At 48.9% G+C, this 23,796-nt stretch overlaps 8 protein-coding genes across 8 annotated transcripts; 1 reads left to right on the forward strand and 7 right to left on the reverse strand.

Moving 5' to 3' along the window:
- Positions 1–24: 24 nt before the first annotated feature.
- On the reverse strand, positions 25–3,778 carry PHATRDRAFT_9235 (predicted protein; the record flags this gene model as incomplete). The annotated part of the gene is made up of 6 exons (XM_002177348.1): positions 25–116; positions 156–1,286; positions 1,363–2,875; positions 2,927–3,235; positions 3,323–3,583; positions 3,641–3,778. Coding segments are annotated over 6 exons (3,444 nt in total), but the record flags the coding sequence as incomplete, so codon positions are not given.
- Positions 3,779–4,408: 630 nt separating this feature from the next.
- Positions 4,409–5,418, forward strand: Lhcr12 (protein fucoxanthin chlorophyll a/c protein). Its single transcript, XM_002176821.1, has 2 exons — positions 4,409–4,504; positions 4,636–5,418. Exons 1-2 carry the CDS (start codon positions 4,438–4,440, stop codon positions 5,175–5,177), a joined length of 609 nt encoding a protein of 202 aa, XP_002176857.1. The 5' UTR covers positions 4,409–4,437; the 3' UTR covers positions 5,178–5,418.
- A 105-nt stretch (positions 5,419–5,523) lies between these two features.
- Lhcr4 (protein fucoxanthin chlorophyll a/c protein) lies at positions 5,524–6,523 on the reverse strand. The gene is made up of 2 exons (XM_002177349.1): positions 6,428–6,523; positions 5,524–6,248 (listed from the first exon to the last, which is right to left on the reverse strand). Exons 1-2 carry the CDS (start codon positions 6,492–6,494, stop codon positions 5,668–5,670), a joined length of 648 nt encoding a protein of 215 aa, XP_002177385.1. The 5' UTR covers positions 6,495–6,523; the 3' UTR covers positions 5,524–5,667.
- Positions 6,524–8,101: 1,578 nt separating this feature from the next.
- Positions 8,102–9,127, reverse strand: PHATRDRAFT_9476 (predicted protein; the record flags this gene model as incomplete). The annotated part of the gene is made up of 1 exon (XM_002177350.1): positions 8,102–9,127. A coding segment is annotated over one exon (1,026 nt), but the record flags the coding sequence as incomplete, so codon positions are not given.
- Positions 9,128–10,138: 1,011 nt separating this feature from the next.
- On the reverse strand, positions 10,139–12,844 carry PHATRDRAFT_43033 (predicted protein; the record flags this gene model as incomplete). The annotated part of the gene is made up of 5 exons (XM_002177351.1): positions 11,919–12,844; positions 11,287–11,847; positions 11,105–11,204; positions 10,344–10,726; positions 10,139–10,306 (listed from the first exon to the last, which is right to left on the reverse strand). Exons 1-5 carry the CDS (start codon positions 12,630–12,632, stop codon positions 10,139–10,141), a joined length of 1,926 nt encoding a protein of 641 aa, XP_002177387.1. The 5' UTR covers positions 12,633–12,844.
- Positions 12,845–13,289: 445 nt separating this feature from the next.
- dsCYC4 (predicted protein) lies at positions 13,290–15,061 on the reverse strand (the record flags this gene model as incomplete). Its single annotated transcript, XM_002177352.1, has 3 exons — positions 13,290–14,801; positions 14,937–14,992; positions 15,021–15,061. The coding sequence occupies 3 exons, from the start codon at positions 15,059–15,061 to the stop codon at positions 13,417–13,419; spliced, it is 1,482 nt and encodes a 493-aa protein (XP_002177388.1). The 3' UTR covers positions 13,290–13,416.
- A 421-nt stretch (positions 15,062–15,482) lies between these two features.
- PHATRDRAFT_17772 (predicted protein) lies at positions 15,483–19,643 on the reverse strand (the record flags this gene model as incomplete). Its single annotated transcript, XM_002177353.1, has 3 exons — positions 18,945–19,643; positions 17,869–18,870; positions 15,483–17,789 (listed from the first exon to the last, which is right to left on the reverse strand). Exons 1-3 carry the CDS (start codon positions 19,575–19,577, stop codon positions 15,483–15,485), a joined length of 3,942 nt encoding a protein of 1,313 aa, XP_002177389.1. The 5' UTR covers positions 19,578–19,643.
- Positions 19,644–19,832: 189 nt separating this feature from the next.
- On the reverse strand, positions 19,833–23,755 carry AP3delta (predicted protein; the record flags this gene model as incomplete). The annotated part of the gene is made up of 1 exon (XM_002177354.1): positions 19,833–23,755. The coding sequence occupies one exon, from the start codon at positions 23,753–23,755 to the stop codon at positions 19,922–19,924; it is 3,834 nt and encodes a 1,277-aa protein (XP_002177390.1). The 3' UTR covers positions 19,833–19,921.
- Between the last annotated feature and the right edge of the window lie 41 nt (positions 23,756–23,796).

Here is a 23,796-nt window from a genome sequence, read left to right on the forward strand (position 1 = left end):
TAATCATGGACGTATCGACACAGACTATTTGATTGCGAGTCGCATCTTTACATTCATGGCAGCGAGCTCGTTGACGAGATATCGATATACGTACGGGAGTACAATCGGCTCGACAGCTTCGTCGTTTCCATCCATGCGATTGGTCGCCTTAACACATCCGGCGCTTCGACAATAAAGCCGGATCTTCGGTTTATTGATGGCTTCGTTCGCGCTCTGCCCAGTTGTCTGAACAGTGCTCCTCTCTGTGGCCGACATAAGCAAGTCACCGCACCGGCAACACGCGTATGCAACATGTTTGTCGCTGCAATTGAGCAATCGGTCTTGGAGCAGGAAGGCTGTTCCGTGGCTAAGAAGGCTGTCGCGCTCCATTTCGCCAAGCCGGATACCACCACCTTTCTTACGTCCTTTTATGGGCTGTCTTGTAAGTTCGTTTGTTGGCCCGGTGGCTCGGACCTGATATTTGTCTAAAACCATGTGACGAAGCCGCTGGTAATATACCACACCAATATAGAGATCAGCTTGCATCACACAGCCGGAAACCCCACTGTACAGAGGCTCGCTTCCGTAGTAATTATACCCTGCGGCCTGTAGTTGTTCACCGAAATAATCGACTGACACTTTATCCCCTGATTCATGAAACGAAAATGGAGTAGCATTCTGAAAGTTTCCATGCAAAGCCCCACTTTTTCCTGCCATGCTCTCCACCATCATTCCAATGGTCATTCGGCTTGGGAATGCATGAGGGTTGATAATCACGTCAGGGGAGATACCAGATTCACTAAAAGGCATGTCCTCTTGAGGCCATAAAATACTCAAAACTCCCTTTTGACCATGTCGACTCGAAAATTTGTCTCCCAAAACTGGATTTCGTGGAAAGCGCAGCGTAATTGACACCTTGTTGTCAGCTCCTTTCCCACTGTCATTGCCAAGAGCTCGAACGGACTGGACGTACGCTATTTCACGCTCTTTGTGCTTTGCAGCTCTATCCATTCCACTGATGGAATCGACGACACAATACAGAGGATCACCCTCAGTCATACAATCGCCAACCTGTGGTAAACCGTCGTCTTGTAAACTTGGATACATGACTTTATCGAATTTCACTTTATTCGAAAACTTCATGCGCACATCTTCTCCTGATGACGACGCTCCTGTCATTTTGGCCTCCTCTTGGAGGCTTACATCAATCGTTTTGTAAACGGAAGCATGTGCAAATCCTCGTTCCACCGAAGACTTGTTCAGAATAACGCTATCCTCCATATCAAAGCCAGTATAACTCAAAACGGCTGCACAAATTAGGAAGGTTTGAGGAAAAACTATTTTTGCAGACCCGATGTAAAAGAGAAGTGACAAGTAACTCACCAACCACCGCATTTGTCCCGTTCGGATATTCATCCATTTTATATTCTCCATGAATACTAGTCTGAACCACTGGAGCTTGAGGTGTTTGAAGCCGATATAATTTGTTGTCTGGTCTGTATGGGAGAGAGTGGGCGGGAGTTCCCATCGTTTGCTTCCCCATTTGACACTGATACATGTTTCGTGGCGATTGGTTTTGATCTGAAAAAGGCGTCAGATTGGCAATCAAACTCAGCATATTGGTAGGGTCGAGTTCTTGGTGTGTAGTGATTCCTTCTCGAATATCTTCGTCAAGGCAAGCAATATCCATATAACCTTGCTCCAATGGACCTATGAACTCCGTGTGACCGGAAGCACGGTTCAAAACAGGACGCACAAGTCGAGCCGCACACGTGAATAGATAAAGCCCAGGATACGGAGCACCGGGATTTCCCGGGGGAACAAGACCAACTTCAAGAGTTGGTGGGACAACTGGAGGATTGTCGACCTTCAGCTTTCTCAAATGAGCAGCGATAATCTTGAGAACAGAGGGACTAGCTCCACCTACGATGCGCCCATCGATGCTCACCGGTAAATGTAAGTGAGTCGATCCAATTCGTCCGTCTCCATTTCGGCTACCTGCTCCACACGGCGTTACTCCTAGAGACAGCAGAAGGTCATCGAGATCGATCATACCCTTGGCATCCAGCCGGGAGGGATATGCCATAACCTTGCTTTTCAGAGCCAAGTGACTAAGTAGACCGCAAGGCCCGCCATCAGGAGTGTGCACTGGGCACAGAAATCCCCACTGATCTGGCAACAGTTTCCGAACCGCTGTTGTCTTCATTTCCATAAAAAACTGCCCACGATGCACGGAGCGAAAGTGCGCACAATATCGTAAAAAATTCAATCTTTCGGCTACAATAGTGTAGCCCGAAACTTGCATTAAATCCAAACCAGAAGTCGACACGATGTTTCCAGTCGACAGGAAGTGCTGCACTTTCTTCCCGATCCCTCCGGACGCCTTACCAGCGTGTCGATCCACCATTTTCCCCCAGTACTTGGCGTCAGTTAGCTTTGCTGAAGTTCGCGCGAAGTCCTTCCGGAGATCACTCAAGAGAGCGAGACGCAAGCTTGACAAAAATTCCTCAAACTTTTCTTTTATGAAGGTACACATCAAATGACCGGGAAGCAGAATTTCTTGGTTCTGCAGAGAATCCGCGTTGTCCACACCACAATCTCCAGCCGCAAAAGCATAAAGTTTGCGAAGCATCAACAACAAACACTCTAGTTTGTCTCTATACGTCGGTAGATGAATCAAGACGAAGCGCCGAATAATGTGATGACCAATCTCAACGTCGCTAGTTGTTTCGGCTTTTTGACTGAGTCGACGGAATCTTGTGCCAATGAATGCCAGGCACTCATCCGGAGTGTTCAAAGATCCAAAACGCGCCCTTGCGTCTTGTAATAGCAGTCCGGCCCGGGCGACCAAGAACGTATTCGATTGATCACCTTGCACGATCCGCTCGTACAATTCCTCGTCGGTAATGCCCATTCCGGTACCACCGGCTGCCACGTCGGCTGCTACCGTTTGCGACTCGGATCCGCTCAGAGCACGCAGAATGAGAATAGCGGGAATGAGAAACTCTTGCTTTTTAGCAACAAACTTGAGGTTGGCGCCACCGGTCGTCAAGTAGTGGACCGTGTTGGTAATAGCGCTCATGTCCCCGTTATGACGAGCGCATCGCATGGCCACGCCCAAATCTGTATACGTATTGCCCCGGTTTTTGTAGCTGGAGCGTTGAATAGCCGTGGCATGATTCCGGCGGGGGACTTGAAGCAAGCGGACGCAACGCTCGATGCCACCAACGATAAAGTAGCCACCGAACTCATTATCCTTTTTGTGAGAAAAAAATAGTCTGGGGTAAGATCTCTACTTGCCGGCATTGTTTGCAACCCGCCATTTCGATTTGCGTGTACCTACCTCTTCTTTCAGTTTCACCAGCTGTTTCGGAGTGGTTCCTTCCAAATGACAACCTTTACTCATGACCATGATTGGCATGTCTCCAAAGGTTTTGTTCAATCGGACGGGTCGGGAGGGGAAATCTACGCCATTTCGACGCTGTATCATGCGGTAGCAAAAGGTTGCCGAGATCTCTCCGGCATACACGAGCTTCCGTTCCCGGCATTCACGTGGCAAGAGTTTCTGAGACCGTTCCCCGGGGGCTTTGGCCGGTTTGGCAATCTGGGCGTGTTCGACCCAGAATTCGACCGAACTCGTTTCATTCCAATCAATCTGGACCGGATTGTCGCGTAATTTCTGTGGATCGACAATATTGAATTCCGCCGGTTCGATATCTTGGACCCCCCGGGCCAATCCCTGCTCCCAGAAGTAGTCGAAACTGTCCACGTGCGGGGCAGTCAATGTTCGTAAACGCTGCAAATCTTCCGGCGTAGTGAGGTGCCCGCTCCGAAACGACGGACACGTTTCGACCCGTTCCTTGGGCTCAGTGGGAGCCATCGGAGGCCGAGTGACCTTGGTCGGACTCTTGGGATTGGCCATGCTGGTGCCAGGTCTAATCCACTGGAACGGAAACGGTGTGATGGGGTACAGGAAACACCAGTGAGCTTTGTTACTGACAGTGATAGTCTTGGTTGTCGATGTTTTTTTTTGTTTTCGTGGCAGACGACCGACGGATACATTGTACAGTGGATGATGGCAGTTTCGGTCGCAAGCAGACGTATGTAGATCGAATTGCAAGTCACGAATTCGACGGTCCACAAGGGAATGGAAAGGGGCAGACGTGACGTGACGTAGGCATCCGGGACATTGCTTCCGCATCTGTTCGTTGTCGGGACGGCGCGCAGACACTCTCACGATCTTTCGGGGTGCTCTTCAACAAGTGATCCTTCCTGACGTCTTCCATCTCGACGGCAAAATCGTGCCCGTCCTTACGGCAAGGGTAGTTCGTGCTGGTTATCCTGTATGTACACCCAGTGGTACCGTACCGTGCCAGGGCTCTCTCGTTGCTCGGTGTGGTGTCGAGGTATCCAACCTTTCCCCTCGCCTTCCATACATATAACGCTTGTTCCCGGACCATGAAGTTCGCCATCCTCGCCTCCATGCTCAGCGCTGCTGCAGCTTTTGCGCCTGCTTCTCAGGGAGGTATGTACGGTACAATCCGTGAGACGCCATGGATGCCCGCATCCCTTTTGCTTGAATCGGTAAAAGCCTTTTTCTCACTCTAGCGAAATCTCTGGATTTTACTCCCTCCGAATTCTCGTTTTTTCGGACAGCAGGCAAGGCTAGCGTCGCCTTGAATGCGGAAAAGAGCCCCGCCATGCCTTTCCTCCCTTACCCGGAGAACCTCAAGGGATACATTGGTGACGACATTGGCTTTGATCCTCTCGGCTTTTCCGACTACTTCCCGATGGACTACCTCCGCGAGAGTGAAATCAAGCACGGCCGTATCTGCATGTTGGCCGTTGTCGGTTACATCGCCACGGATCTAGGCATTATTGTGCACCCCTACGGATCGGGTCTGACGTCCGCCACCGCACACGACGCACTTTTGGAAAAGGGCGTCATGGGCAACGCCTTGATCTGGATCGGAGCCTTGGAAATGGTCTCCTACATTGCCACGGCCGAAATGTTGCAGGGATCGGGACGGGAACCCGGCTACTTTGGCTTCGGAACCAAGTACCTAGACGGAAAGTCCGCGGAACAGATCAAGAAGATCAAATACCAGGAAATCATGAACGGACGTCTAGCCATGCTGGCCTTTGGCGGCATGGTCACCCAATCCGTTCTTTACGACAAGGGATTTCCCTACTTTTAAGTGATTCCGCAACGATACACTACTCTCATTTTACGACGTTCGGAAATGATATTCTAATTGTTAGCTCGTAGTGCGGAATGACAAAGCCCTGGGCTTGGTTTCCTGTAGGAATCGAACATTTTGAATAGAGGGAGGACGATAAGGAGGGAATGTTTGGTTGGTCAGCATGAATTCCTATATCAGAATATTGACTTTCCAACGGTAGTAGTGTAGTAAGTAGTAGCACTGTTTCTCTTGGTGCACACGTTCCTTTTCTAGAATATATCATCTACCTAGCAATTGGGAAGGAACGATGCAACAGCGAAAAACCATCCTATTGGGGACACATCACTCCCACACCCCTTACAACTACCTTACGACGAATTAAACATCATCTACCAGCATAAGAGTGGCAATATTACTGTTCCATAATAGAGCTTACAGTTAGCCGAACTGTGGAGAGCGCTGAGTGGCATCCCAATCGCTCGCGCACTGTCACTACGTCGACGACTTAGACGTAGGGGAAAGGACCCTGGGTCAACACCGCCTGTGTGACCATACCACTAAAGGCCAACATAGCAAGACGTCCGTTGGTGAGTTCCTTCAGCATCATATCCTCTTCCTTCTTGGCATCGGCATTCTTGAGGAACCCGGCGGGGTCAAATCCAAAATCGCCAGGTCGGCGGCCGGATCCGTTGAGCATCTGAATGACGGCCACTGTGTCAAAGATCTCAAGGAAGGAAAACCAGAGAAGCATCTGACCCATACCACCCTGCTTGACGAGCGCATCGTGAGCAGTGACCGATGTGAGGCCTTCGTATCCTTCCGGGAGCGGGTAAACCCGAAGACCTAGATCGACTGCCGCGAACCCAGCGGTGGCCATCATACAGATACGTCCGTGCTTGAGCTCGGCCTCACGGAGGAAATCCATAGGGAGAAAATCAGAGAAACGGAAGGGATCGAATCCGGCGTCACCGACGTATCCTTTGAGGTTGGGAGGGTATTCCATGAACGGAAGAGACTCACTGGCGACATACTTGGCTTCCGGTTCGGCGGCAGCAGCATCTTCGAAAAGCATGGTAGCCGAACGACCTGCATATTTTACAAAAACGAATCACTGACTGTGAGACGAGCCTTTTTTGGGGGACAATCCCCGGGCAGCACGAAAAAGTGTCCGGACACGAACTCCATTGGAACATTACACTGCGCGAATTCGAATCTATTCCCTAACAATACATAATCTACAGTTGCGGGATCTACACTCCACATACCATTGTTGGAGGCCGGAGCAAAGGCAGCAGCCGAAGCGAGGAAAGAAGCGAGGACAGCGGTCTTCATGGTGATTTTTGTTTGCCTAATTGCGTCGCCGGAACTGTACGGAGATTGCGGGATGCCTGGCTGCGTTGCTGCGACAACAGGACGATCCATCCATCTTGCGGACTCGTCGCGTTGAGACTTGAAGCTCAAGGATCGCCACATCGTCACGGAGTTGAGTCGGGCCAATTTGCTTTCACGAGTAGTTGGTCATATATGTATAACTGTCAGGAAAGTCTGATATGCGTGATTAACAGCTGGTTCCGGTCTAGCAAATTACCGCCACGGTCACAGTGAGTGCCATCTACCTATGTACGATCGAGACTAACAGTTAATCATCCTGGACTACCAGTAAAGTGACGCAAATGTGTCGCTGTAGAACCTAGAATCGAGCATCGAAACATTTTTACGAATGTTTGTCTCACAAACCAACCAACCAACCTTGTTCGTTCACACACCAGTCGAGCAGGACATGGGAGACGCCAAGCCGCACACTAGCTTTCTTACACATCGTTCGTTACAAGGCATCCCCACCAATCATCCAGACAAAGTGCTCACATTTGACAGAGGTCAACATATTACATGACACCGGACCGGGCTGGTACTGGAAGCAATACTACCGATTCGTATAGGTGAGTTCTGTTTAGAATCATTGGTCGGTAGTGGACGAAAGCATCGCGGTTCGTCTTTCACACCGAAACTCAAAAGAAACGAGGCGCGTCTCTTGGGATGACAAAATATTAGCTCTATCGGCACCAAGTTTTAGTGAGCTTGTATTAATGACGAATTAGCATGTATTAGCTGAAGAGATGAATCGTTGCGTTGCTGTTACGTGGCATGACCGAACCTAATGACGACACACATGCTGCGTTCTTTCGGATAGCTGAAAGTATGACGATGTTTGCATTTGGTTTGTATTCTCCGAAGGAAGGTCAGGCCTGATAAAGCACATTTGTACAGTTTACGCTAGACCTTATTGTGAATGCTTTCTCACATCCTATTGTTTTCTTTTAGATGGTAGGCGGATCCTGCGATCCTGTGGGTGGCCGAAGATGTGAATGACTTGAGGGGAAGGCGTGGGCAGTCCGACTCGAGGTATGTTATTTTGCGTGTACCGGAATAAAAAAAACGTCTAATGGTTACGCGAATGAGGAAATCAAAGGTTATGACTGGCGTTCGGTATAAAGCTGACGACGCCCCGTGAACATTCATTTTACCAATGGATCCTGCCGACGCATCATCTTGTACGGAATGTACAAAGCCAATATGGATTATACCGTTTACTATCAAGGCTGCTAATTCTGCCATGGAGGATTGACCTGATTTCGTGGACAATGCACTCCGCCAATAGCAGCCGAAACAAACTTAGCCGAGCTATTAGGAATCATCCCAACCGAACATACCTACTATTGGGAAGTGTCGAATGCTCGTGACATTTTGACAAAGAAGACTTGCTTCACGCGTTATTGATTCTCACGTAGATGCTTGCGTTCTTTTGTGATTTGATGAAACAGGATCTATTCAGGTTTATTGTTCAGTACTCTAAGGCGATTGTATGAAAGGTGAAACAGGAAAGTTGGTGGTACTTCAACGAAACAAAAGTCGAATGTCCCTTTCTTTTGCATTGACTATCAATATTCGTTTGGATATTTGGAGAGATGATCGTGAAGCTGCGTCTGTTGCTCCACAAGATGTGGCGGCATGTCGTGGTACACGTCGGTGAACATGTAGTCCAACTTTGGTCTTGGCTTTCTTTCGGCTTGATTCATGGCTTTAATGACGGCTTGCTTTTCTTCGTCTCGAATTTCCTTGGCCTTTTCTTCATTCAGCCACTCATGTTGGGTCAAAAAGTTCTCTAATCGTGTCAACGGATCACAGATTTCGGCAAATGCTTCAACTTCTTCTGAGCTGCGATATCGCGATGAGTCGTCGGACGTACTATGGTGTCCCTGCCGGTAGGTCATACACTCGATTAAAACGGGTGCGTGGCGTTCCAACGCATATTGCTTGGCTTCTCGGACCGCTGCGTGTACGGCGAAAATATCGTTCCCGTCGACACGAATGCCTGCCATGCCGTAACCTGGAGCTCGGCAAATTATGCCGTCACCTGCGTACTGGTCCTCGACCGATGTTGAAATGGCGTAGCCGTTGTTGCGGCAAATAAATAAAGTCGGTGACTTGAGGACAGCTGCGAAATTTAAGGCAGAGTGAAAATCCGGGGTCGATGCACAACCGTCGCCAAACAAAGCAACCGAAACATTTCGATTGCCATTAAGTTTGAGACGATAGGCCACTCCGACTGCCTGAGGAAGTTGTGTCCCCAAAGGACTCGAAATTGTATGATAATTTAAAGCTCTTGAGCCATAGTGAATTGGCATTTGGCGCCCTTTGCCCATATCGGCTTCGTTAGAAAAGCACTGATCTGTAAACTGGTCAAGGGTAAAACCACGCCACATGATTAGACCTTGTTCGCGGTACTGAGCTAGAATAGGATCTCCTATGTTCAAAGCCGACGCTGCGCCTATATGAATGGCTTCTTCCCCTGTACATGTCATATAAAAGGAAATACGACCTTGACGTTGTGCATTCATGAGGATAGTGTCCATCGTGCGTAGACGAATAATCTGACGGTGTGCTCGCAACAGCGTATTTCTGGAGTTCTCGAGGTCAGGGTACACGTGCTTAGCACTTTGCAGCAATCCACTGTGTTCAAACTCCCTGCGATGAAATGGATATATTTTGGACAAGTGTGCTCTCAAGTCGTCCAAGTCAGGGGTATGCGATGACGCCATTTGAGGAATTGTTCGCTTCTGATCAGTACCGTCCATCGATGGATCCCGGAAGTAACCTGTCTCATCCTGTCAGTCCCCACCACAAGACCCAAGTTTGATTGATAAAGGAGCAGAAAATTTGATGAGTGCATGAAACCAAATTAATCTGTCAGACAGTTGACATCACTCGTGAATCATCCAAGACATTTTCAACGGGTTCCTCGAAACGTACCATGAGACGAAAGACGGGCCAGATTCCACGAGGAACATCTTCTTCCGGGGTAACTATGTGCAATTTGGTTGTGACGGGTATTTTATGCCCTCCCGTATACATCAAATCAGCTGGTGAGGCCGGAACGGCTAGATTTGTTGAAACAATATTCTTGTCCCGGGACGCCACGGGAGAATGGAGTTGAGGCAGCGATTTCTTTGCAGAAATACAGCTGCCACTCGGTCCAGGACGATGGCGCCGATGCTGGGGCTGCGCCTTGGACCAGTCAAACCGGGATATCTCGTGATCCACAGGCACTGGCCTGGCGGACGAAAGACATCTACTTGTCGCCGTGCAGTTGAAAATTCGACCAGGACAAACATTCGATCTCATGAACCCCGCGAGAAATATTCGGGAGCGACGGGAATGAACAACCTTGGAGGACATCATGGAGAGGATCAGCGCCGTTCGCAGTCAATAGAGACTTTTATTCAGCACTTGAGAACAAGCTCAATCACTTGGCAACGAATCGAGTTGTCTATCTATCAGTAAATGTTCTCAGCGATTTGAAAAGAAAAAGAAGACTTTGGTCCAGTTGTCATCACGCCATCAATGCGAGAAGTTAAGAATGTGATGTCTCTCACGAAAGAATTTTTTGCGAACTGGGGCAGTCATGAACACAGACACTATAAGGCGGGACTGCCGGGAAGTTCTGCTGACGTGTCAAAAATGAGAATACGTCGAACATTGATGGAAGAGTACAGTCGACAACCTCTGTACACATCCGTCAAACCTTGATACGGCATTCTGGGACACAGTTTGGCCAGCATGCGAGGGCAGCAAACGCGATACAGCTTCGAAAGCATCCATCGTTGTCGAAAACAAACTCACTGTCAGTCTAGAGCAACGAAGTTCAGTGTCGGTGGTCTGTTCCGTGTTGATTAGCAGGTACGAACTGAAGTGTGGCTTAGAGTCGGGATGCAGAATAGAAATGACAAGGAAAGTGTAGCCTCGACTATTCGCGCTTTTAAACACAAAGCAAATTCTGAGAAAGCATCGCGTGGGTTTCATGCGGTCACGGATTTGTTCGGCCCATTCTTGAACGACAAAACTGACAATTTTCTCGCTCTTACTTAAGTTCACCCATATTTGCTTTAGTAGATTCATATCATGGTGTTCCAAGGTCAAGACGCGTGGAGGAATCTCCCCATCTTTAAAGATTTGTGGAAAAGTCCCTTTCCAGGCTTCAAGCAGGCTGTCATCATTTATGGTGTCTATCTAGGAGTGGAGTATGCTTACAAGACAGCGACGGCACCACAGATCAAAAGCTCTCATTAGAGTTTACCCAAGATTGATGATGCTATAACATGGACTCAAAAGAAATCCTTTTTCTTTTCTTCCTTGGCTCCGGCTCTGAAACTAGTCCACCGTAATCCTTCATGTAAAAAAATTTGGAAAGAAGGCGGATGCGCCATGCCTTTTAGAAACTGTGCAAAGAGTCTATATTAGTGTGGTTCAATACGCTTCTCCACTCCATCCACCCCTGTTGAGCTTGGCACAATACCATTTCTCTCCGCTCCAACTTCCGCCCTGGACATAATCAATACGTCACTCCTTCCAACGAACAGCAACAGCTTGCCCAGCAAGCTTACACTCATCGATCGTCTTTTCGCATTCATCTATCAAATCACTGGGTGGAAAACCGGCCATAAGGACAAATTCTCGACCACCGCGCGCCTCCTCATTTGATTGCTGTGTACGTAAAGTTGGAGAAGAGTTAGAAACCGACGACCGTTACAGGGCGCGTCATATGTGCAAAAAATGCTGCACGTACCGCAACGAACGCATAAACAATTTTCACAAGACTGTCGCCTGGAAACTTCCGAACTACACGTTTTCCGTCGGGCATACGAAGTTGAATCCTTGCTCCGGAAGGTGGCTCTTGTCCAACGTCCATGCCGATGAGATCGGTACTCATCGAAGGAGGTGACTTAATAGCCGCAGGTTTGGACTCCTCCGTATCGGGAGCAATATACTCAATCTCTTCATCGCTGTCTCCATCTTCCTCTTTTTTGTCCTCGTCCGCTACAACATCACCCATACTAGCACGCATGGCGGCTTGCAATTGCTCGTCTTCAGACATTTGTTGCATTGGACGTTTGGGTACTCGGGCTCCCGATGGGCGCGGGGCTTGCGGTGCTCGATCGAATGAATTTCGGGAGCAGAAATCCATAGCCATTTCCGCAAACAGTTCAGCCGTCATGGGATTTGCCTGTGTCCAACCCTCCTTGCGCCACAGCAAACGTCCAGTTCTTGGATCTACGATACCAATGTGTGGGAAATCGTGTACCTGGTAGCGTTCTGTGTAAGTGCGACCTTCCGCCGTTTGATCCATCTATCGTAGGGAAACATACGCGTGAGATTAGTCTCTAACAAAGCCGATACACAAGAATTGATGAAACGTACAGTTTGCCAAAAGATGAAACCTTCTCGAACGAGGTTTTCTACAAGTTCATCCCGCCAAACGTCGCGATTAAGGGCGTGACTTGCAAACTCAGCATCTCGCTGAATATTTACTAATAGCCAGCGGCGCGAGTCCTTGGCTGTAGTCCGTGCATTTTGAAAACCTCCGTTCTTGAAAAGAATTTCCGTGGGCGCCGCAAACAAGTCAGACAATCGTGCCGGTATCTGCGGCCCAGAGAGCACCTGCACATCGTCGTCGTCATCATCTTCCATGACGTATTCTCCGTCGTCGTCCAGGGTTTCTGCAGCAGCAGCGTTGACAGCGGCTCTCGCATCAATTGCCCTCGGAGCAGCGGAGAATGCCGTTTGCGCGAGCTGTTCTTCCATCATATCATTCATAAGTCTAATCGCCGGATCGATTCCACCCATCATCCCCATCATGGTATGTCCTCCCAACATAGGGTTTGAAGGTCCATCATCCATGAGTCTCATTGTACGTGTCGCATCGGGAGCACGGATCTGGTCCTGCAGCGCCAGGCCGCTGGCTGCTGTACCGCTCGCGGCGCCAGCTGTTTGCTCATGCTCCATGTAGAGACCAACAGCTGTCTCCAAGTCACCTCCACTCATTTCTAGATAGCTGGTAGCCTTATCCGCATCCGCGATTCCCGTAACGGCCATGAAGTGCGAAACGAGCTCATCGTTGTTGGCGTCCCCCATGCCCAACAGTCAGTTCGAAACGATTGCGTTGCGGGACAGCCTTTTGCGGATGCGATAACGAAACAGCAAGAGGCTTCTGTAACAGCACAGCACAGGTATCGGACTATCTCGCTAGACAATATGTGAATCTGTCGAGGACTGTAGCTTTTTAGCCAAAGGAATGGGACGGACGCTTCACGGCAGCTCAGACTTTTTATTGTCAATGGAATGCGCCCGACGACTTTGGAATGGAGATGAGTCTGACAAAGACGACCAATTTCTCCACGAAAATGCCACTAGGGTAGGGTCAAACAATTTTTGTCTCCGTACACAAGACAGACTATATTGGATCGGAAACTCTAGTGTACGGCGGCCTCGGTACACGACACACATGCAATATAGATACATAAGGACCACGCATCTACCAAAAAGAATTCTGCGGCCGACCACTCCGGCCAGTGCCGAGGATAGGAATCTTTCACATAAGCATGTTTTGGGAATGATTTTCGGCCGCAAGACTAATCACCGCACTCCCACCATCCATGACAGCGTTGCCAAACTAGGCCGACGAAAATCGTTGAGCTAACAAAGATGGTGTCCGACGAAATTGACTACACTCGTGCACGCGGTACAAGCTAGTTGCTCAAGTAAATTTATTAAGAGCCTAAACATTCTCCGGAAGAAATAGCATCGAATACATTAGGTTATGCGGACGGAGTTGTCCCCATTCCGGGAAAATATATTCAAGCGGTAGTAGCAAAGCTCTGGGCTAAGCGTACGTTTTAGACACGCACTGTACGTAGATTCACCAGCTTTCGTTACGTAGGGCCGAGCTATGACTCGTACGTGAAAAGTCGGTGGACGAATGGCACGGTTTCGAGACTGATACTGGCGACGCCGTTGCCGAGAGCTTCTTGATATATGTACAGCTTCCATGTTGCCGAATATCTTCCTGCGCAGGCTTGTCGTTGTGCAATGCACATTCTTCGCTACGCTCGTATAGCTCCCATAGACGGTTGCGAGCGGCGGATAAGTCGATAAGGCCGCTGCCGCAAACCTGCAGCTCGAGAGCTGCTTCCAATATGGCATGAGATAGGCGATTGTCGGGACCGTACATACCTTCCAGGGAGTTCAGAATAGCGGAAAGAGAAATCGCGCTCGCTCGGGTAGGAACAAAGAAGTAATCACAAATAGCCAACTCACAAAAAAAGGACGATACGTCGTAGATATCGTCAAGATCAGCGTTCGACACATGAACTGCGCGGGTGGCGAAAAAGTAGTCCAGGAAAAGTGAGGTGAATGCCGCGGATGTAGGCGGATGCAGGTTCCACTCAAGTGCGTGAAGGATATGGCTTTCCATTTCGGTCACGTCGTGCATGTCGAACTCGCCTCGGCTGAGATCACTCAAGATACCCAAATCGGCTAGTTTGCATGGATACAAGAGTTTAACAGCCAAGTGCAATGTTGTTGTTGCCGCCAATTTGAAACTGGTCCGATCGCATCGGCAAGTCGCCAGAAATCGATCCAAAAAGGACATTGAAAGCGCTACCACTTCACGGTCTATGCGAAAGTAATCAACGACCCGAAATGACCACTCAACAATTTGCTCGCGGCAGTATTCATCGATCATTGTGTTAGCATGGTGGGTTATGGGATCCGCCTTGGATTTCTTCATCAACTGATACACACTTTGTTGCCAAACAGTTAGACTCAAATAGTCAACGCAGCTGTATTTGGCTGCACCCTCTTGTTTAATTATCACACCGATATTTTCTGCCAGCATGTCCTTTTCCCGATCTTCCTCATCATCACCGGTCTCCATTGCTGTGGGGTTGGTGGGCAAACGCAGTCGGTGGGGGATCGATCGATGCCTCTTGGATCTTCTACGCGGGTTCATTGTAAGCTTGAGCATCATGGTCGACCCTGTTGTCGTATTTCCCCGTATACGGCAAAAGATGGAGACTTGTATGCCGTACGGAACAATCTGCCATAACTCCCCAGGCGGCCGAGTTGTGAGCGGAATTGGATGCTGGCTGTGTGAGAAGAAAAGTCTCTCTGGTAGCGGAGAGTTGGTCTGTGACCGTGCTCTCACAAAATTTGATGGTGCGCCTGGCGCAAACTCCACTGCTCTACGCAAAAAACTCACGGCAGAAAAGATATGGGAGTTCTTTTGGTGCTGCGATTTATTTGCTGGGGAGACAGGCAGGATTTACCTGGCCTGCAGAAGTAAAAATCTCTATGCTAATATTAAACTACGTTGTAAATAGGTATAGATGATTGGCGTGTCTCGCGAAAAGACTTCACCAATTCTCAAGACTCACTCACATTTGCCTAACTTGGCGCGTCCAGAAATTTCATCGACGGAAGCGGCCAAGAACGAACTACACAGAGTGTACACTCCCCATTTACTTATGGTCTTCGCCAAAATTAATCTCCCAGGGCCCAGTCATTGGACCCAAACTGTTCTTGTTTTTCGAATTTTATTTCTTACCACGCCTTCTTGTCGACATGTCGAAAGTTCTCTGTTGTGGCAAGTTAACTTCGATGACGAAAGTTTGGCTTTGTAGATACACATGATTAACGCCTCTCTGTCGAATTCCAATCACAGTAAAGTGAGCTTTTACAGTTAGTATTTCCTTACTACGACGTCCGTGGAATAGGTAGTGTATTAGCCTCTGATTTACAGTTGGACGTTCGAAACTCTATTCCCTATACGACTTGGGTACGAACATACAAACAACAGCGTTGTTAATCATATGGGTGATCTCAGTCATGGCTACCTACCTATTAAAATCGGTCTAACTGTAAAGCAACCACACTATTCACGGCGGATTTTTGATGTAAAAGGCGAAATACAGAAACTCCTTTTATTTAGTTTTCGTCGCAAAAGATGCGGGCGTTCTGGAACATATGCAGCCATGGTCCAACTTTAAAGTCCTTCCATTCTGCGGGAGTCCAGGGCCATTGCCAGGTCGTGAAAACACGTTCTGGGTGAGGCATCAATGCAAGGTGGCGTCCGTCTTCCGAGCAAAGAGCGGCAATACCGTCAGGACTGCCATTCGGGTTAAATGGATATTCTTGCGTTACGTCGTTTGTATCGTTCACATAGCGAAGCGGGGCAAGGTCCTTTTCTTTCACCATTTCTTGAACAGACGGGTCAGGGAAATGGAAACGGCCTTCTCCGTGCGCCACCCAAACCCCAAGAGACGAGCCTTCCATTCCTTTGAACATAACAGCAGGGCTCGACTGGATCTTGACACTCGAGAAGCGGCTTTCGAACTTGCCACTGTCATTGTGCAAGAGGCGAGGCTGATTCTCTTCGACCAAGCCATCCGTAGACGGAATCCATCCGAGCAACGCCATAAGTTGACATCCGTTACATACACCAAGGCTGAACGTGTCCTTCCGGGTTCGGAATTTCTGGAACTGATGAAAGACGCTTTCGTTGAATTTAATGACACCAGCCCATCCCTTTCCGCTATCAAGGACATCAGCGAACGAAAAGCCTCCGACAAAAACGATACCGCGAAACATGTCGAGAGTAATACAGCCGCTTAAGAGATCGCTGACAGTGACATCCCAAGACTCAAAGCCCGCGGACAAGAACGCCGAAATCATCTCTCGATCCCCATTACTTCCTTCCTGACGTATAATCGCCACCTTGTGTTTGGAGGTCGAGTTCATGATAGAAATATCAGTAGGAAGTGGCTCAAAGGTTAGTTTCCAATGTGGTGCATGACGTAGTTTGAGACCTACTTCTTCCTGGTGAACGCATTTTGGATTTCTCTGCCGTTTCTCCAGTTGAAACGAAGTTGCTTCCCATACATCACGAAGCACAGTCATCTTGCTGTCAATGCAGGGAGACTCATTTCCAATTGAAACCTTGATCGAGTCGCCACAAGAAACCGTACCAATTTTGAATACGGGTATGTTGACATCCGCGTAAGCTTTCATAACGGCCCCTCCATCTTCGTTAGAAACTTCCAGAACGATGCCAGCTTCTTCGTTGAATAGGACATCAAAAGCATTGGCGCCGGCAGGCGGTAGTGCAATGTCAATGGCGCAATTACCGGAGATTGCCATTTCCACTAGAGTGACGATGAGGCCACCATCAGACCGATCGTGCCCAGAAAGAAGAGTGCGCTTCTCAATCAAATCTTGCGTCACCACCATGGCATTTTTCAACACACCAAAGTCGTCAATATCAGGCGATTCGTCACCGATTTGGCTGTACACCTGAGCAAGTGCTGATCCGCCGAGGCGCGTCTTACCATTCCCGAGATCCACGTATATTAAAGTGGACCCGCCGCTTGGACATTTCAAGTCAGGTGTGACGGTCTTCGTTATATCAGGGCAGGTCACGTAGCAGGTCATCGTGAGCTCACCTGGAGCCTTAACTACCTCGTTACCGCACCTTGCGGCCATTGACAAAGAATCTTTACCACCATCGATTCCAACACCAAGAGTAAGCAAGGCGTCTCTTAGCGCTTCGCATGCATCGTACATTTTAGCACCTTCACCAGGAAGTTTTGCAGCGTACATCCAATTTCCACTAGCTTTTATATCCTCGATCTTCGAAAGCTTTGCCCACATTATGTTAGTCATTGCCTCGGCCACAGTCATCCTTGCCATAGCTGCAGAGTCCACGAGTCCCTTAATTGGTTGCTCGCCGCACGCAACAGCCGTTCCTGTGATTCCAAAATGAGTATGCGCTGTGACGCCTACATTGGACAAAGGCAGTTGCAAAGGGCCTACGCATTGTTGCTGTGCGCAAAGACCGGTAACCGAACGATCTACTTTGTGCACTAGGAATCGTTTCGATCCCACTGAAAGCAATCGAAGAACGCGATCCAAAGCGGACGCCACCGTTGCAGTTTCAGGAAGGCGTAAGGGCTCGAGCTTATTCGCAATATGATCATCGACAAATGTTTTCTGAGGCATCTTCCCTAAAACCAGTTCAAGAGGAAGATCCACAGGAGTCGAATTGTCTTTCGAATCGTGAACGACAACCTTGCCATCTCCAGTGACCTCACCTAGAATGCGGACAGGGCAATTTTCGCGTTTGGCAATAGCTTCAAACAAATTTCGATCAGTAGGACGAATAAGTAGTGCGTTATTCTCTTGATATTCTGCCCCCCATATTTCAAGAACCGAAAGTGTTTCATCCCCAACATATACCTGCAATGAATCACAATAAGAATATTGAGTTTTCCTAAGAACTAGACGAAAAAAATTTTCAGTTCTGGCGACCACTCACCTTGCGAATATCGTATGAAGCTCCGGCAGGCTCTACAATTTCCTTGAGAACATTTCCATTCCCTCCTGCTCCTTGATCATGCACTGACACTATTGGGTTTCTTTCACCGAGATCGCAGCACGCTCTCATTAGACGATTCATTCGATTTTCCATTTCAGCATCTCCGCGCTGAACGGCATCAAAATCTAAGTCCGCATTTTCCGCACTCTGTACACGAGAAGAAGCAGCCCCCCCTCCAATTCCAATACGATAAGCTGGGCCTCCGATCTTGACGACTAGCATCCCTTTTTCAGGCGCTCCCTTGGTTGTATGATCTCCGTCGAGCTGTCCAACTCCAGCTGAAAACATTATCGGCTTGACCCACTCGAAACGTTCTCCATTCGAAAGTCGCTGTCCGAAGGATCGGGTAAATCCATGGATGACGGGCTCTCCAAACTTGTTTCCATAGTCCGATGCACCATCGCTGGCTCGAAGTTCAATGTTGAGTGGCGATGCCAAATTACTCGGGTACACAAACGACTTGTCTTCCCAAGGCAAATCATATCCAGGGATTTGTAGGTTTCCAACACAATACGATGAGATTCCTGCCACAGGATAGGCACCACGGCCGGTCGCCGTCACGTCACGAAGGCGACCGCCTGTGCCTGTTTCGGCACCGGGAAAAGGGGCGACACCAGAGGGAAAGTTGTGCGTCTCAGCCGTCAAAATAGGATGCAAAGTTTGATTTCCCACGTGCACTGGCCCTGCACTGTCCAACGAGACAGGACGAAGAGCGCTACACTCATACCCTCGAATCGAAGAAGAGTTATCGTGGAAGGCAATGATCGAGTTGTTGGGAATATCTTTGGGAAGTGTGTCTTTGACCATTTGGAAAAGCGTATGAGGTTTCTCTTTCCCGTCAATTACCATCTTGCCGCTGAAGAACCAGTGGCGCGAATGTTCTGAGTTTGACTGTCCCATGTCGAAACACTCGACGTCGGTGGGATCTCGTCCCAATTTCTCCTAAAGACCAGGTGTTTCGACGTGTGAATTAAAGCTGATACAGCTTTCACACAACTCGCACCGAACGCACTTACCTTGAAGAGATTGGTATAATAATCCAAATCAAAGTCATCAAATCCGAGACCCATCTCCTTATTGATTATTTCTAAGGCTCCTCGGCCCTCTGCCATGATGGGGATTGTCCGAACTGGCTTTGCATGAGCGCCACTATCGAACGACTTCAAGGGAGCAGCGTACTCCTCCTCCGTCATGCGATCGTGCAGCATGGCTTTAACTGCGACTATCGCTTCATCCGACAATGCCTCGCTTGTAGTGAATAAGTAGCGACGAGACAGTTCCAGGCGAGAAATAGGTAAGTTGCAAGCTTGACAGATACCTACAGCGTTCGACGAAAATGCCGAAGTAAACGTCATCCGTGGGCCAAACTCCACTTTCCAAGTGTCCGTTCCGACGCTGGTATCAAAAGAACTCTTTCCGATTTGAAGCGAATCGCGATCAAAAGTTTCCGCGAGCAGCCATTCCAACTTCTCTTGCTGCTCGGCGACGAGTTCCGTACCCAGAAGAACATTAAAACAGCTCTCCGTCTCGACCGCCTCGATTTTGTTACCGTCCGCTCCGAGCCCTAAAACCTTAAGCTCCTCTGTAATAGAGGGAAACAAGGAATGCGGGGGCTCCGTTTTTCGGTAATAATGTACGATTGTCTCCATTGTACGGTGAATGGTTTCTCCAACTTGTATCGGTGTCGAAAATGATGACAATGAATGAATGGCTTTGTGCTATGAATAAAGGTGCCTAATGTACGGGGAATTGATTGACGTTCGAAGGACAGACACTCTATTTGACGTGCAGGCTGTCTTCCAACACTGTCAACGAAGGGAATCCGACCACGAACTCGCAGTCAACCGACAGTATATGCGACGTCGCTGTCTCTTGACTGTAAAACTACCCTAACTTGTGTTAATGTAAGCTATCATTGGTTTAAATTTTGCGGCGAAGAAATCGAATTACATTCGTGCAACAATGAATGGAACTGATACATTGCAAACAAATCCTATAGAACACAGCGCTTCACATCGGCACAGAGATGGCGCGCCAAAGCGTCGTCGGTCGATTTTATATCCAACTTGACGAAGTTTTCCTTGATTTTGACAAGAATTCGCACCTTGGCTCCCTTGGTAGATCGTGCCGCAAGCGTCTCTGTTGCTGGGGTCGACGCACTCCCAGTCACTTGGGCTGCATGGAAGAAATGTGTGATTACTTTCATAATTCTAATGGGATTCGTCCGATTGGATAGCGGTAACTTGGTGGAGTGAGTCGACCATTGGGATGATAGGAGCTCCTGAGTGAGTTGATCGAATGATATCCCTTGTTCGGCAACAAGGTGAAGTGCAGCAGGAAGAAGTAGTTTCATTCGCAAACTACCGAGCGAGCATTTCAAACTTCCTTTCACTTCAAGAGATTGGTCGATGGCCGAGTACATGAACGGGCCAACCTTGCTGGATTCCGTGTGCGATCGGGGCGCAGCACTGCCAATCGGAAAAGACGAACCGTCGTTCAGCTCCAGTACCAAGTTGTCGATAGGAGAGCCGGAAGAATTGGTTAAACGTAGTACAGCCTTTGATGCAAGGCCAGAAGGACTGGAATTTTGGTAAAGTCGATACGTTAGCGAGATCATAGAGATGTCGATTCCAGTAAATCCAACACTGCCTGAAGCCTTAAGCATCCCTAGCATCCAGGGTTGCTTTCCCGTTTTTCTGGATGCCGGGAGTGAAGAGGATGTTTCTTCGACATGATGGCTTTGCAAAGACGAGGTTAAAAAAGATGTCATATGTAGTGCTGGAGTAGGGTCAGAAAAGCCCATGAGGTCATCGAATGCAGAATTGATTGGATTGATGGCGCTTGACGGATCCGATACGGGTGCCACTGGAGTAAAGGAGTTTGAATTCTGCGAGACTGGCATACTCTCCATCCCGCCGAGGTCCAGAAGATCTCCGACGGTATTTTCACTACGGATTGATCTCTTTTTGGACAACTTTGTCGACTTCTTACTTTTCTTTTTCGACTTGGGCGCAACGGCTGCTGAATTGTCGACGGAGTAATCCGCAACGATGTGATGCTTTCGCTCCGGCATTACTTCGTCATCTCGCAACGGAGTGGTGAGATCGACCATAGCTAGTCCCTCGAATTCGCGACTTTTGAAGTTAGTTCGAGGCGCAAGCGTTGCTTTGCCCTTCTCACTATTGTCGCTTTCGTAAATATTCACAACTGGTTCCAAAAATGAGCTCTGCTGTTCTCCGAAGGATGTCAGTGACCCATCCACAGTAACCTTGGATTTGGCTCGTTTCGATTTCTTGACTTTCTTTTTCCTAACCTTCCCTTCGTTCGCAGCGTCGTCGTCACTGTCCAGCAGCTGTATTGTGCCAAATCGACCCGATGAATCACGTTCTCCTTCTGTTCCACTTTGCGGGGCCGAATCGAGATAGAAAGGATCACTTTCGCGAGATTTTGAGTTGATAGGGACCCCAACAGCGTTCCTCTGATTTTGGAAACTTGTAGATGCATCTTGTGAGGCAGATAAACTGCCCGGAGGCCGTGTATCAGGATGGTAGTGTTTAGATTCTTCGACTTTGGCAGGGCGTTGCTGGGTAAAGCTCACAGACTCGACTCTCAGATTAGACGTGGAGCGGTATTTGCTTTCGCCGTCGATCAGTTTTTGAAAAATTGATAGGTTGACAGGTGCATCAATGTCTACCGTCACCCCGATCGGAGCGTGCCGTTTCTTTCGTTGTACCTTAGCGCCTGACGGTTTCATTGGTTTCGGTTTGAGTAAATAGTTAAGAGTCATTGATGCCTGTCGAGCTTTCGACGCCAGAGACATTGCTACCGTTGTATTGGTTGCATTTACAAAAGTGGGCACAACTGCAGCAGAATTAGTCGTACCGCTTAGCATTCCGAGGAGATCTCCTTCGACTGCTTCATCGTCGGAGTCGTCTTCAACAGAAGCAAGGCTAGGTATAGAACCCTTTGACGTGTCTGTAATCAAATCTAGAGAGCGCAATAACTCGAGTGAAGTGAAGGCACGTTCTATTACTTCCACATCCACACTCTGTGTATAAACGGGCAGCGCGCGATCCATTGCGGCAATACAAGCCTCGAGTTCCGCGTCACCTACGTCCTTCTCGGACGTTGCTGCGGCCAAGACTTTCATCGCGGCTTGTATATACACTTTTTGCGTCACCGTTGGAAGATTGGAAATATTCGTGGTCGTCGTCAGTGCCTGAATTACTGCGTGGTATGTTCCTTTGCTGTCTTCGTCGTAAAAGAATTCCATGTCTTCGTCATCGTCGTCATCTTTACCGGCTTCCGGAATCAGATTGGAGTATTCACCAACAATCCACGCAATACCGGGCAGAATTTCGGGCATGAGATGCTTACCGCGGCCGTTGTCTCCGTACAGGTCGTCCGAAACGCTGCCTTCGCCTTCCAACAAAATTTCCATGGACCGCTTGACGGCAAACGCCCTTATTGGCAAAACGCGCAGCGCGACATCCACTATTTGGGCGTGCAAAAGCTGGGCGTGTTTTTCAACGCCACGCATGTGACCAAGCCGAAACAAAATGTCCAAGTACCAACCAAAGTCGGACAACAAGGCGTACTTTTCGGAAGAGCACATGATCACAATTTTGCGGACGAGGTCATGTTTGTAGGTACCCGACGCCAGCTCGACGTGTTGAAGCAGCTGCGAGACGAGTTCCGGCAAGTTTTTGCGCGAGGCCATACCCGTCAGCAAATCCAGCGCTCGTGTACGGATAGTAACATCCTGATCCGACAAGCAAGCGAGGATAAGAGGGCGGTAGTCTGGTGCACTCAAGACTCGGGGATGCGACTGCATGAGGGAACCGAAGCCGACCAATCCGAGGTATTTCAAATTCTGATCTGGCTCTTCGACAAAGCTCCGCAGCGTTTGGGCACACAGGGTCACAATATCGGGCACAATCGCGGGCATGGTGCCATCGTTCTTGCGACAATAGGGCAAACACAGCGTAATGGTGTAACAAGCTTCGTACAGCAGTGACTTGGCCTGTGTTCGGCGGACAATGTTGGCCAAGGGCTCCAGTAGTTTGCGGGCTAAGCGGGGTTCTTCCGGGACCAAGCTACCGAGTAGTTTGACGACCTTAATCAGCATCCAATTGTTGCTCGAGGAGGTGACGAGTTGAAAAAAGGCGGGTGCCAACGGCAGGTAGTTTTTGGGATTTTTGTCGGAGAGCTCGGTAATGACGTTGACCGCACACGACACGACGGCCGAGTTGGAATCGTCCAAGCACGTTTGCAGTTTGGCAAAGGTCAAACGAAGACCTTGCGGATACTTGACAAAGACTTTGAACAGACACAGGATGGCTTTTTTGCGCAGATAGGGCTGTGGGTGAGACGTAAGATCGGTCAATTCCGGCAACAAGTCCCGCGCCAGATCTTCCGTGACGATATTGGAAATGCAATTAATGGCGAGTCCGGCTTCGTAGACGCCGTGCATGGAAGCGCCGCCGTTCCCGGTGGCACCCCGGAGTTCTTTCTTGAGCAGATTAGTGGTGAGTAGAATAACGTCAGTTTCGGGCGTAAATCCCTGACTGGCGGCAAGATAGCCGACGCGTTTGTGGGCAAATTTGGCGCTGCTCATGACTTCAATCGTGGCGAAACTGGCCCAGTTCATGCTGTACCCCATCATTTGCAGAAAGGTTAGCTTTTGCAAGGCGTTGGCCTTGACGTACATGTCGGCACTGGCTATTTCTGTTTTGATTTCCGCAATGCATTGGGAAATGTAGAGACCCGTGTCACGCTTGGAAGCCCGAATTCCTTTGACCACGTCGGTCAAGGTCTTTTCGAACATGCTGCTCGTGTGTTCCGGGGGACGATTCTATGAATAAGCTG

This window comes from Phaeodactylum tricornutum, chromosome 1 (assembly GCF_000150955.2).
Source record: "Phaeodactylum tricornutum CCAP 1055/1 chromosome 1, whole genome shotgun sequence".
Lineage (NCBI taxonomy): Eukaryota > Bacillariophyta > Bacillariophyceae > Surirellales > Neidiaceae > Phaeodactylum > Phaeodactylum tricornutum.

Coding starts and splice junctions, on each gene's coding strand:
- Lhcr12 (XM_002176821.1), top strand. CDS start 4,438: ATGAAGTTCGCCATCCTCGCCTCCATGCTCAGCGCTGCTGCAGCTTTT. Junction 4,505..4,635: donor TGCGCCTGCTTCTCAGGGAG/GTATGTACGGTA, acceptor TTTTTCGGACAG/CAGGCAAGGCTAGCGTCGCC.
- Lhcr4 (XM_002177349.1), bottom strand. CDS start 6,494: ATGAAGACCGCTGTCCTCGCTTCTTTCCTCGCTTCGGCTGCTGCCTTT. Junction 6,249..6,427: donor TGCTCCGGCCTCCAACAATG/GTATGTGGAGTG, acceptor TAAAATATGCAG/GTCGTTCGGCTACCATGCTT.